This window comes from Nelumbo nucifera, chromosome 7 (assembly GCF_055504915.1).
Source record: "Nelumbo nucifera cultivar China Antique chromosome 7, China Antique-T2T, whole genome shotgun sequence".
NCBI classification, from domain to species: domain Eukaryota; kingdom Viridiplantae; phylum Streptophyta; class Magnoliopsida; order Proteales; family Nelumbonaceae; genus Nelumbo; species Nelumbo nucifera.
In genome coordinates this window covers 13,869,331-13,883,022 of record NC_142655.1, presented here as the reverse complement: position 1 = coordinate 13,883,022, position 13,692 = coordinate 13,869,331, and the positions used below count along the sequence as shown (strand labels likewise).

General features: G+C 39.7%; 2 protein-coding genes across 2 annotated transcripts; one reads left to right on the top strand and one right to left on the bottom strand.

Annotated features, from left to right (window-relative positions):
• Window positions 1-235: 235 nt before the first annotated feature.
• Window positions 236-4,371, top strand: LOC104611342 (non-specific phospholipase C2-like). The gene is made up of 3 exons (XM_010278357.3): window positions 236-1,671; window positions 2,089-2,268; window positions 3,874-4,371. The coding sequence occupies exons 1-3, from the start codon at window positions 582-584 to the stop codon at window positions 4,182-4,184; spliced, it is 1,581 nt and encodes a 526-aa protein (XP_010276659.1). The 5' UTR covers window positions 236-581; the 3' UTR covers window positions 4,185-4,371.
• A 6,787-nt stretch (window positions 4,372-11,158) lies between these two features.
• LOC104611341 (aspartyl protease AED3-like) lies at window positions 11,159-13,269 on the bottom strand. Its single transcript, XM_010278356.3, has 2 exons — window positions 12,482-13,269; window positions 11,159-12,335 (listed from the first exon to the last, which is right to left on the bottom strand). The coding sequence occupies exons 1-2, from the start codon at window positions 12,959-12,961 to the stop codon at window positions 11,493-11,495; spliced, it is 1,323 nt and encodes a 440-aa protein (XP_010276658.1). The 5' UTR covers window positions 12,962-13,269; the 3' UTR covers window positions 11,159-11,492.
• Window positions 13,270-13,692: the final 423 nt, after the last annotated feature.

The following is a 13,692-nucleotide window of genomic DNA, read 5'->3' as shown; positions in this document are numbered from 1 at the left end:
CCACCCCCTTATCAATCAAGATATTAGTATTCGTCAAAATTCACGGGGCGTTTTAATTGGTCAAAAAGTTAGATTGGATTTTTAGTTTAATTTATAAATAATACTCAATTTTAAATTGAATCTTCTATATGATAAGATACTACAAATTTGGATTTAGGTATAAACCTATTCAAATAATCCAATCCATCTGAAACCTAAGAAAAGGGTAACTAAACTGAAGTTGGAGGTTAACCTACAATTTCTCTTCCCTCTCTGGCCATTGTTTTCCCCTATCATATAACAATGGACGGTTAAGATCATCTTATAAGGTTAATGATGACCCTCCATAGGAGAGGTACAGATACTTGAAAGGGTGGATACGTTTGTCATTAAATTCCAATTGATAGGATATTACAGGAAAACAAACTAGCTCTCTATCTAGCTAACCTATCTAAACATTCTGCTTCTTATTGGGATCTCCACCAGAGTGTGTTCTTCCCTGTACCAATAACGATAAAAAAAAAAAAAAGGTTTCCAGAAGAATCAGTCACGGACTCACGGACTTTACTTTCATCTTTCTCTCTCTCTCTTCTGAAACAACAATGGTGAGAAAGAAGAGGCCATCAATGGCTACCACTAGACTATGTTTTCTCTTTCTTCTTCTTTGCAATTGGGATTCAGCAACAGCAGGTCCAATCAAAACACTGGTGATCTTAGTAATGGAGAACCGATCCTTCGATCACATGCTCGGGTGGATGAAACGAATCAACCCACGAATCAATGGCGTCGACGGCACCGAGTCCAACCCACTCTCCACAACCGACCCATCCTCTCCTCGCATATTCTTCAAAGATCAATCGCATTACGTCGACCCAGATCCCGGCCACTCCTTCCAAGCCATCCGCGAACAGATCTTCGGCTCCAGCGACACCTCCGCGTTTCCTCCCCCCATGAATGGCTTCGCCCAGCAAGCCTTCTCCATGATCAACTCCACCAACATGTCCGAAAGCGTCATGAACGGCTTCAACCCAGATATGGTTGCTGTCTACAAGTCTCTCGTCACTGAGTTTGCCGTCTTCGATCGATGGTTCGCCTCCGTCCCGTCTTCGACACAGCCCAACAGACTTTTCGTGCACTCGGCAACCTCCGGTGGCGCCACCAGCAACATCCCAAGCCTCCTCGCTAAGGGGTACCCACAGAGAACAATATTCGAAAACATCGATGACGCCGGGCTATCGTTCGGAATTTACTACCAGAACATACCGGCGACGCTGTTCTACAGAAATCTAAGGAAGCTCAAGTACTTAACCAAGTTCCATTCATATGGGTTATCGTTCAAGAGCCATGCCAAGGCCGGGAAGCTGCCGAACTATGTAGTCTTTGAGCAGCAGTACATGGACACCAAGCTGTCGCCGGCGAACGACGATCATCCGTCGCACGATGTTTATCAGGGGCAGATGTTCGTGAAGGAGGTTTACGAGACGTTGAGGGCGAGCCCCCAGTGGAATGAGACGTTGCTTGTGATTACCTACGACGAGCATGGTGGGTTCTACGATCATGTGCCGACGCCGGTGAGAGGTGTGCCGAGTCCGGATGGGATAATTGGGCCTGCGCCGTTCTTGTTTCGGTTCGACCGCTTGGGTGTTCGGGTCCCTACCATCATGGTGTCGCCATGGATAGAGAAGGGTACTGGTAAGTGCAATTCTTTGCCACGTGGCAATGCTTAGATGCCAGATCACCTCTGAAACCGGAGATCAGGCCACCTAGCTGAACCGCCCACAACTGGTCAGACTGAGGCCAAGGGTTTAGCACCGTCCACCAAACTGAGGGCCCATTGTCCCTCTGTCTGTTGCCCATTGTGTGATTGATGGGGTGGTCACGGGTTAGGTGGTAGGACACTGTGGGTTGACTAAACGATCACATGGTAACAGATAGTGGTGCATTAGTGGAGTCCACTAGGATCCATCTTGAAGGGGGTAAGATTAAAGACTTAAAGGAGTTCTTGATGTTGGGCCTTCCCCAAGCCCAAAGCCCACAAACATATGATAGCTTCATTCTGCATTTTGGAATGTTTAATTGATGATCAAGATGATGATGTTGATGATGCAGTTGTTCATGGGCCCAATGGGTCTCCATTCTCCAAGTCAGAGTTCGAGCATTCATCCATCCCTGCAACAGTGAAGAAGCTATTCAACCTCCCCTCTCCATTTCTGACAAGGAGGGACGAATGGGCCGGTACCTTTGAAGGCGTAGTCCAAACTAGAACCCAACCAAGAACTGATTGTCCAGGTTCTTCTCTTCACTTTTATTTATTTATTTATATATATATATATTTTTTTTTGGGGGGGGGGGTGTTTGCCAAATGCCAATGTGAATGATTTTATTTTTTAAAACTAAAATTATATTATTTTTTTCTGACATCTCAATTATTTTTATTTTAGAAAACAAAACCATTCACATTGGTAAATACCTTTTTTTTATTTCCTTGATTTCTGTTATTATTATTTTTTTCTTTGTTCCTTTTGAAACGGCCAAAAGGGAATAATAATAGATATGGATTAATTTGTTTGGTGGCACATTTTAGAGTGGGGCAACGTGATCCTTCTCCATGTGCTTCAGCTAAATTATTCTCATTCTCATCTGCCACCACCTGGGCCTTGTATTGGGCCAATTTTTGGATTCTGGTCCAGCAGCCATGTGACAAATAAGAGGTTTTAGAAGTGACTTAGCAATGGCCCAATTGGTCTGGTTGGTTTTGAGAAATTCCATGATTGGAAGATTTCTAATCTGGGTTCTGACCAAAGTTTTAAAAGGCCATAAGGCAAAGTGGTGATTGGTGAAGCATAATATAAACCTCACCAATTTTGAATTGGCCCGAATCCAATATTGATGAAATTATTCAAATGGGGCAACCCAACATGCACCCTTACATGTATGTTACATGAGACTCAGACTTCAAGTGGCAAGAGGCGCCTCATAATTATTAGCCTCAGCAACTTGAGGTTAGAGTATAAAATAGTAGTAGTAGTAAGAGTTTATTATTCCCTTTATTATAAATCAAGTGAAGAAAATAGGAGCTGTAAATACCAAATAAAACATAAATGAGAATTAAAAAAAATAGGAGTTGGATTAAAGGCTTATAATGAAAAAAAAATCAATTGTATATATTAGTCATCAAATAAATAAATAAATAATATTCCAAAGTTTAAAAGGAAATTGCATTATCTAAATTATAAAACATACATACATAATATATACATAGCCTCAAATTAAAACACCTTGAGTCCTAGGCCTTGCTTCTTCAAGATCAATGGCCTTGTCTCCACCTTTTGTCTTATAGAACCTTGGCCTTGACTATAGTAAAAAGTAAAAACCCTTAGATATAAAGATAGACCTGGTCCAACTATAGGAAGAAAGATATGTTGAGTTGGGTTTTGCCAGGTTAGAGTATGTAATGACTAACTCAGACCCAACCCTAATTTGAGGTGTTGAATGGATTTGGTCAGGAGTTGCTTGCCATTAAGAGTTGGGTATGTAGAAAACTGTTTGGATTGTAGGTCCATGTTTGGTGTGGCAACTCTTTCTAGTTATGAAGTGATAACCAATGGTTTAAGACTTGGACTGGACTAAAAATGAAATGCTCTCGGGTCCCGGTTTTACTTGTTAATCATCGGGTGGTTTGTCCGTTCAACCTGCCAAAACCATCACTTAACTAGGACCCAGAAAGGCTACCAGTTCCTGGTTTTCACGGTCCAACCGTCCGGTCCGGGCTGAGTCTTAAAACATTGGTACAACAAAAAATATTCATTATCTTCTTTTCTAAATGACTGACAGGGTGGGCCTAATGAAAATTAATAAAAATTAATTTTATTAATACATTTGCTATTACCGCAGAGAAACTGCCAACTCCGGTCAAGATCCGGCAGGGTGGGCCTAATGAAAACGCGAAGCTAAGTGAGTTCCAACAGGAGCTGCTGCAGCTTGCAGCAGTGCTGAAAGGCGATGATATCTTGACAAGCTATCCTGAAAAGATTGGGAAGCAAATGACAGTCAAAGAGGGGAAGAAATACATGGAGGATGCACTCAAGAGATTCTTGGAGGCAGGATTGTTGGCTAAGAGAATGGGTGTGGATGAAGAGCAAATTGTAAAGATGAGACCCTCCCTCACCACAAGACCCTCTCCATCTTTAACCACACACCCTTGACAAGAAACAGAATTACATGTGAAGTAGGAGATGTGATCCATATCCATCCATGAAGTGTTCATATACACAGCTTGCATCAGTTGTCTATCAAAATCTTATGCAATTCTGCAGAAAGAAATAATAGAGAAACACAAGAAAAGAAATATAAATAAAAATGGTAATGGAATCCATGGTAATTATATGTGCCTCTATGCATGTTCTGACCCACTAGAAACCAAAGCTCTTTGGTAACATCTTAATTACAATTTAGGGTGGAGCCTAAGTTGGGTTTGGCTCCAAGTCTTTCATATATACCAAGTAAATGTCTAAGCCAGATTTTGTATAAGTTCATTGCATGTGTATTTCATAGAATAAATGCTATAAGCTTAATGCATATATGGAGGTCCAATGGTTTGAGGCTGACCTAAAGCCTTCATATAAGCTTAATTCTTTACGTTGCATCCTGATTTTATATTATATATAGCTAGCTAGACGGGCACAATTTGTATTTTTAAAAATAGTTGGTAGCACTATATATGTATTTTTAAAAGGAAAATCAATCAAAACCCTCTCGTAATTTTGACAAATATCATCTGCTTGGATATCAGTTTTATGATACTGGTTGATTGGTTCCATGTTTTTCTGGTATCATAGTTGAACTCTTTTTTTAAATAGTTGTATTTACATGTGTTCATGTAAGGGAATTGGGATCTGTTGACAATAGAACGCTGACCAATCTCAATGTTTTTGACGTGCAACTACAATGTGTTGTGCACAATTAGGGCTGGAAATATTTGACATGACACTAAGAATGTGTTTGGTTCCGTTTATGTTTATTAAATAAACGTTTGCACTTTATTTGCTGGTAAAACCGAAAAATACAATAATTACAACTGTTTATGACAATTAGACGCCATTAGGCTCCACATCAGCGTAACAGTGAAAAAAATGCATGGCCGTTTTTGAAAACTTTAAAAAATAACTTTCACAAATGGCTGACATGCACAAAAATCAAAGTCCACTTTTTTCATTTTCGATGCATGCAGAAGAATAAGAGAGAGAAACTGCTGAAGTGGTGTCTATATGGCACTATCAATAAACGTTTACTGAATAAACGTAAACGGAACCAAACACCCTTTAAATCAATGAGTTTGGATTTATTTTAATTGTTTGTGTCAAAATTGCATCAACTTAATTCGAAAATTTCCTGTTTACGAGCAAAAGTTTTAAATTTTAGATAATGCATGTGAATTTGGATGAAATATTATTATGATAGGTATAGGGATGACAATTAATTAATTATGTTTGTGTTTAGAAATTTAATGATTAGTTAATTATGTCATGTTCGTATTAATTCATATATCCAAATACACTCACCTCAATACGACACAAATATGACATGAGAATACAAATTGTCATCTCGTGGTTGGCTGTCAAATTAGTTACATATAAAAAGACATAAACACCGTTGACATATATGGGCACATGTTAAATTTGTATTTAGAAGTCTAAAGTCCAACCTCTTAGCTAGGTTCCGTTTGCGATTTTTCATGTTCTTTTTGTGGATCCATGCAATATCCATAGAAATGTCATTTTCCGTTGATATCACTTTTCCGGGTAAGCGATACCATTTTCCCATATGGATAAATAATTTTTCCACTTGGAGAGAGTTGTCAACGCATGATGGGACGGAAATATTACCTCTTCTCCCTTCTAATTCTATCCTTTTTTTTTAGGGTAAATGATCATTGTTTCATTTACTTGGGAAATAAAAATAGCAAACATAAATGCATTTACTCGGATAAATAGCCAAAAGAAAAGCGAAAGAACATTTAAGTATAATATGATCATATTGGAACGAATAAGTGCGTATTGTTATGCTTGAATATATAGTTTATGTGTGAAGTAAATAATCATGTTTGAGTTGATTAATACATCGGGTATTCTTGTCGTTGTGAAGATTTAAAGTATTAAAAGAAAGGGCATTTTTAGACTATGTAAAAACATTACCAATCATGCAAGCCATTGCCTGGGAAACATTACCAATCATACAAGTGATGAGCTTTTAAGAGATGTAATCAGATGCATTGAAAAGGAATGATTTAAGGATTTATTTTCTTTTTACAAAATGTCCCTATCAATACTAAGTTTTTAATTACAAAAAGGAAATAAATTCTTAAAATAAAGAATGCCAAATGCAGCCTAAATAATTTCAGATAGGGGTGCAACTTAGGTCGGGTTGATTAAATTTGTTAGATTTTTGATGCAAATCATAATCCAAGTCAATTATTGTTGAAAATTTTCAAATCGGGTAGCCCAATTAGCAGCCCTAGTTTCAGGAATAAGTGGCAACATTTTAAATTTCCAAAAGCCATTTATATAGTAGCACTATTAGGCCCCCATGTTATATAGAGGAAAACCTTATGTCCGATATGATGATAGAAGGGATTAAAAGAAATGTAAATCTTATATTATTTTTCCCGGGGAAAAATAATCAAATAAACCATAAATTAATGTAAATTAACAACAATATATTCCGAAATTCAAATTAATGTAAGTTGGAATATATTGCTCAAGGAAAAAATAATGTATTTCAAGAAATTGCCATTCACCACTTGTAATAAAAATTGGGTATTGACAAAATGGGGTAGGGATATCATTCTCATCGGAATCTTCTCCAACAGAAATTTCATTAATTAATCATTTCTTTTTCTTCTTTTCTTTATTTCTTTCTTTCTTTCTTCCTCTTCTTTAAAAAAATTCTAATTTTCATTTAAAATACTCACAAGCCAGTAAATTATCCGACCCAGTTGGTCAGATTGTCAAACCGTCGCCCTAGAAAACCTATCTGGTTTCTTCTTTTTTTAAGCCTCAAAAGGCAAATTTCATGAGACTATATCTCTTTCCAACAAAAAAACCTTTGCCTGCACATCTCAAACATGTTTCATACACATTTATGGGACATGTTTGAGATGTGTGGGTATAGATCATGTTGGAACATGTTGGAAGAGTTTTTTGGTTGGGAAGAGATCTGGACTCGAATTTCATTCAATAATGTTTAGGGTAATATATATACAATAAAACAATCAAGTCTGAACATGAAAACTGTAGAAAACAAGGGAGTAAACCCCAGAAGAACAATGCACTAAGAGCGCGTACACACACACACACACAGAGCATGGTTTTTAAAACTGACTTAGAGGCTGAACCGTTCAGGGGTCCGGTTATTGAGTCGAACGGTCGACTCGTTCTGACAAAAAAAAAAGGTCAAAACCGTTTGAACAGTTAATAGCTCGGGTCAGCAGTTTACTAACCAAAATCAACTGTTTTTGAAGAAAATCCGGTTTTGGGAAAACTGAAACCGGTCACCTAACTGGTTCTTGGTTTTTCCAGTCCGACCATCTGATCCGATTTGGTTTTGAAAACCATGAGAGAGAGAGGAGAGAGAGAGAGAGAGCTCGAAGGCCACTCACCTCTAGAAACAATTGACACAAGAACCATACTTTCACAAAATTAGAAACTCTAATCAAAATGATCTCCCCCTCAACAAGCATACTTGATAATAACCACCAAACATAATAAGCTCCTTGAGGCCATGTTTGGGAGTGCTTAAGTTAAAAATCAGTGTTTATTAAATAAGTGCTTAAAAACAAGTGCTTATTTGAATAAGAACTTATTTGCATTTGGCACCCAACTTTTTCAAGTGCTTATCTTTTAAAGCACTTATTTTATATTGGGCATTTGGTAGTTTTATTCTTTAATAAGCACTTAAATAAGCATTTGTGACTATTTTGTCCATTTTCTTTCCAATTTTCAAAATATAACCTTTGAAAGCACTTATGAAATTACTTTTATAAAAACACTTTTATGAAAACACTTTTACAAAGGCACTTTTATAAAAGCACTTTTATAAAAGTATTTTTATGAAAGCACTTTTATAAAGACATTTTTATAAAAATACTTTTAAGAAAGCATTTTTATAAAAGTACTTTTACAAAAACACTTAATAAAGTACTTTTATGAAAGTGCTTGCTTTTATAAAAGTGCTTTTACAAAAGTACTTTCGTAAAGGTGCTTTCATAAAATTGTTTTCATAAAATTGCTTTTATAAAGTTCTTTCACAAAAGTACTTTCATTGAAAATGCATTCGCAAAAATGCATTCGCAAAAATGCTTTCGTAAAAATGCTTTCGTAAAAGTACTTTATAAAATTCAACTAGGGATAATTTTGAACGAAAAAATTGAATAAGTGCTTAAAAAAAGCTGAAAATTTGGGCATAAAAAATAAGCCCTTATTTTTAAAATAATCACTTATTTCGGACTTATTTTCCAAATACAAATAAGTGCTTAATGGCCCAAATAAGCACTTAATTTGAATAAACACTTTTTTTAAATACACCCAAACATAGCCTAATTTTAGTATCTGAAATTTTACTTCCATAACAGTAGTATATGTTAAGGGCCTATTTGGGAGGACTTCTTCATTGATTTAACTGTATTGACTTAGCCTATCCAGAGAAGCTACCTGATATATTGCTCATTTGGGAGGGCTTTCGGGGTGTAGCTTCTTGCGTTCTGAGCAGCGCTCCACACGAGAACACCAGAAGCTATATTTGGTGAGAATCCAGAGATCGTGCCACTCTGTTCCAGATGTGAGGAGTGCGACTATAATGAAAGCTATTCTAGGTAGCTTCTCCTGAACGCAAGTGATCAATCACCGCGGCTCTAGCATCACAACTCACCTCTACCACAGAAACCTTATCAAACGGGCTCTTAATTTCATTGTAAAGTCGATTTTGTGATTTTTCTTTAAACTAATTTTCATTTTTCCGGAGTTTTATCAAACACAGCTTCATGCCTTCATGGTATTCCGGGTTCGTGAGCACATATAAGGTTAAAGCCAAAACAAAAAAGCCCTCCCAAACGGGCACTAAATGGTTTATGTGTTGATTAAGCTAGTGTTGCAATTAATGAATTAAAATGGTAAATACAGATATAACCCGCATTCCCTTCCCTTGTACATTTGTACTATATATCCGACAATTAAAACCTTGGCCTTAAAAACTGAACCAAGGTCTCGTGGTTAGATGGGTTTACTAGCTGTTTGGTTTATTTGAAAGTTCAGAAGCAAACAATGACATTCCGAATCCCAACTCCCAAACTTCAAGAAATAAGGTAATGTTATTCCTCTAACAGGAAGTACACTTAAATATTAGAAGTGTAGTCCTGAAAGGTCCTCACTCTACCATCATTAACACCAGATTGTAGGTATCATGCTTTGGGCCCCGTCCACCATCCTTCAATGTCCAAATTCAAATGGTGGGCCATCTCTTTGATGGGGCATTAAGGGGATCCCATGGGTTAGATTACCTTTTGGGCCCACTAAGTCTAAGCCACCACAGTCTGCTGGTCCAATTCTGGACAAGTTTTGTTGCTTGAAAGTGTAAACTACTCAAGGAATAGTAAGCATGGATCTGGGTCTGGCCCCAGAATGTGGTGGTGTTCAGCCTGGATCATTGGGTCCCTGCAGACTGACCTTGGCCCGATTTACATGCACCAATGAAGGCAAGGAATTGGTCCAAATTAAACCAGCCAATGGTATTGAGAAGTACTCCACTCTCCAATGTGGTCCAAATCAGCATCTTAATCAAGAGATCAAAATATTCCCATCAGTAATTGTTGATGTTGTGGTCCAATGGAGATACTACGGAGGATTTCAGGTATATGTAATTGGGCACTTCGGTTTTTGTCTGGCCACCTGCCTGTACTGAGGTGTGAGGAGACATGTTAATGCATTGACAACAAGCCAAACAACAATCGTTTGTTCCCGAATCAATGACATATCTCGGCTATGGGATTCAGAGCTCATATAATCAACAGTGAACAGTCTTCTGGGTCTCTGCTGCTCAAGGAATCTGGAGCATCCGTACCCATTCACACGTCACATTTCAAAAAGGCTCTGGATTCACCATTGGAGGAAGTGAAAAAGTGCTCTATTGAAACTCAGAAAGAACCTTAGAGTGGTGTTAAAATTCATTCACGTTTTCCTGTTTGGAGTTGCGACAGGCAATGCCCAAACAAACCCCTGAGACTGTGTTTGGGTTTAGGTCATGGGGGTGGAAACAGAATTAAATTTCACTCTTCCCCAAGTCAACTGTGATCAAATTACTGACCCCATTACCACCAATTAAAAAATAGAACCTAACCCACTAAAATTCTGAATCTGCTTGCTGCAGGCATGTGGGAAAAAAGAATGTCAGCTTTAGAGGCTGTGTTCAGTGTGATGGAATTTGGAGAATGTGGGAAGAAAAGCTCATGAATTCTTCATTTTAACCACAGAATCCAAATTTCTCTTTGTGGGGGGGGGGGGGAGGATAGAAATTCAAATTCTTTTAATCCAACAATCCAAAATCAGTCTACTAGTTTTCGGATTTTTCTATGCCAATAGATTATCCTAAGTTGTGAAATTGAACATTTGTGAAGACAATTCCATTTCTACTGCAACTAGAGAAGATCTAAGTGAAGCCAACCAAAATTGTTATGGTCCCATTCTTCTGAATGCAAGATCATTGTTTTGTTGCTTCTTAGTTTCAGCTTCTAAGATCCTTCCATGATGAACATAATACCTTACATTATTCTGTTCTACATACTGATTGGAGCTGCTTCTGCGTGAATCGCTTTATAATAGTATTGTTTTTTCATTCTGTTCCTCCCCAATTTTAATTAGATTTTGGAAACTTGTAGAAGCCAATTCCATTTTCACTGAAATCCGCACACATTCTAAGATTAGAGTGCCCCATCAAATGGAAACTGGGTTAATTTCAATCACATCAGCATATGCAGGTAGGGACCCTTCTCATGTTTGAAGTTTCTACTTTCCGAGACACTCTTATAATGAACAAAACACCCTTCACATGTCTCTGCAAGACATCTTTATTGCTCTTTTGCCTCTCTGAGTGTGTATTTGATTGATTGAGAGAGAGAGAGAGAGAGAGAGAGAGTAATAGCATTACACTGTCTATTATTTGAAACCTGGTTGAAGGTAATCCGAGATATACTCAGTGCACATAAAGTACAAACACTTGAATAAATCAACTCATGGCTCAAGCTATATATAGAACTCTACGGAACTACCACCAGTCGAACCCTTCCCACAGGACATGGCGAGAGACCCCACAACCCTCCAAGAGATGATAATTTACCACCATCCAATCCTTTGGTGCACATGACAAAGAAATAGATAAACAGATGTGAAAAAAAAAAGCAAGAACTACATCGAACACCACCACTCTCGCCACCACCGACACACCTCAAAACCACCACCGTGACCTTATTTAGTACAGAGCTCACGGGCGATACCCAGCCTCGAATTCGGCACGTCGATTAGCACTCGGTGGTTCTGCTGCTGCATGTTCGCTATCACGTTCAGTACGGAGTTCACGTTGTCCGGTGCCGCTGCCATGGCCAAGCACGTGATGCTCCCCGCCGTGCTGTGTATCAAAACGTTGTCCGCCGGCAACGACATGTTCAACCCCGTGAAGTGGAACGTTATGGTCGGTGCACGGACGGGCACTGTGTAGCATGTGTCGAACCCGCCCAGAGACGACACGGTTGCGCCCTTTATCCGTCTCCGGAACGCGTCACGAACCGCCGTGTAGGCCGGAGTCACTAGCCTTGTGAAGACCGTGCCGGAGTCGATAATGGTGCCCGCGCCGCTCGTGGCGTTGAAGGCGAAGACGCTTGGTGGGATGTGGACGAGCCTTCTTCCCACGCTAATGCCGATCAAGTTGACGTAGTAGAGGGAGGACCTTCGTGGGTTTCTGAGGAGCGGAGTAGTTTTAATTCTAATGGGTTGAGCTACTGGACCGAGCCTTAACGAGCCGGAGAAGTTGAGAGACTTGAAGCTGGGTAGGCAGTAGGAGAATGTGGACTGGTATAGGTTGTGGGTTTGGGAGAGTAAGGACATGGGGCCACGCCCGAGCCCGAGGAGGCCCTGCGGTGGCGCCGAGCTGCCTGTGACGCTCGAGAGGCAGCCGAACGAGTAGTTCGGGACTAGGTCGGTGGCGAGTTTGAATGTGTCTTGTGCGACTGTACCCGCGATGGTCGACGAGCCGTAGGTGAGGTTGAAGGAACAAGCCTTGCGGAGAGTGCCAATGCAGCTTGGGTTGGGCACCTGCAAATTGATATATAGAAGTAGAACCCCACAAATTAATCAGGCGCAGTTTTGAGTAATGGCCATTCACATGCATTAATTTTCTAATTTACGCCTTAGAAGTAGTCCTAATCCACATTAAGCAATTAAAAGTAATGAATACCTACCTGCTTGCACTGGGGAGCTTGACACCCCACGGCCTTGTAGGTTGTAGACTTGCCTGTGCTGAAGACATTAGGAGAGCACCCTACGCACCCAGTGCAGGGTATCCAGGCGACGTCGCTGCTGGTGTCCATGGCCATCAGCAGTGTCTGAGCTGGTGTGCCAATCTTAGTCCTCACAATGTAGGTAGGAGTCTGAAGGAGCTGCCTGCCGGAAGCGATTGGCACGACAGACCTCCCGGCGACGAGGCTCGATAGATATTGAAGCCTGGCTTCGTCCCTGGCGGCCATGTCCAGCACAGTCTGCTCCCATGAGAGGGCTTTGGGTGGCCGGAATGGCGAGCATGGGCTGTAGATGTGCATGACTGGGAGGGTGGAGTCATGGTCTGGGAAGTCACATTTGTGGTCGTCGGACCCTTGGGAAGGGTAGATGCTTAGGAGGGTTAGTAGGAGGGAGGAGAGGAGGAAAAGGAAGGGAGTCCTCATGGCTTTGGGGTGAATGAATGGAATGTTTGATGGATTTGTTAGGGGGTTAGAGTATTTATATATACGAGGGGAGAACTGGGGAATTATGAACTACTACTACTCAGTAGTAGTAGTGCACTAGTGGGCTCTGTGTATTGATGAGTGGGTCTCCTGCTACCAGACTGTATTCCATTGTCTATAAAATGCTGAGCCTCTCATGCTCCTCTCCATTTAGATGGATATTTTATTCCATCTTCATCATCATTTTCCTCCCTTTGTGGGAATTGGGTATTTTTTTTAGAGAGAGAGATAGAGAGAGATGTGAATATGGGCACTTGAGAACATGACACACGGGCAATATATTAAAGATTAATGTGTCATTTTGTGTTCCTAGATATTATAGACATGTCACCATAGAATCATGGCTGTATAATAGAGTAATAGACTCTGAGGAATTTTAAATGGGTCTAACACAGATAGTTGTTCTAATGAGAATTGAGAAGAATGCTCTCAACAGCCTTGCTGTCACTGGTCTGAGCCATTTAGCAGCTGTTCAGCCATTACCATTTATCTTTTGTGCAGAGGAGGAATCATGGTTGACTATTACTTCAGTGTGGTGGATGCCATAAGAAGCCATTGTTTTCATAATTGAGCAAGAATTGGTTTGTCTAAGAGCAGAGTGTTACAAATAATAGGAGCACAATTATATTACTCAATTTTCTGAAGTTTTTTTTTTAATATGAAACCCCCTC

Bases quoted from the DNA above. Each gene is read 5' to 3' on its own strand.
- LOC104611342 (XM_010278357.3), top strand. From the start codon at position 582: ATGGTGAGAAAGAAGAGGCCATCAATGGCTACCACTAGACTATGTTTT. The intron at 1,672-2,088 runs GTAAGTGCAATT...TTGATGATGCAG, and splicing joins ATGGATAGAGAAGGGTACTG to TTGTTCATGGGCCCAATGGG. The intron at 2,269-3,873 runs GTTCTTCTCTTC...CTATTACCGCAG, and splicing joins ACCAAGAACTGATTGTCCAG to AGAAACTGCCAACTCCGGTC.
- LOC104611341 (XM_010278356.3), bottom strand. From the start codon at position 12,961: ATGAGGACTCCCTTCCTTTTCCTCCTCTCCTCCCTCCTACTAACCCTC. The intron at 12,336-12,481 runs GTAGGTATTCAT...ATCAATTTGCAG, and splicing joins AAGCTCCCCAGTGCAAGCAG to GTGCCCAACCCAAGCTGCAT.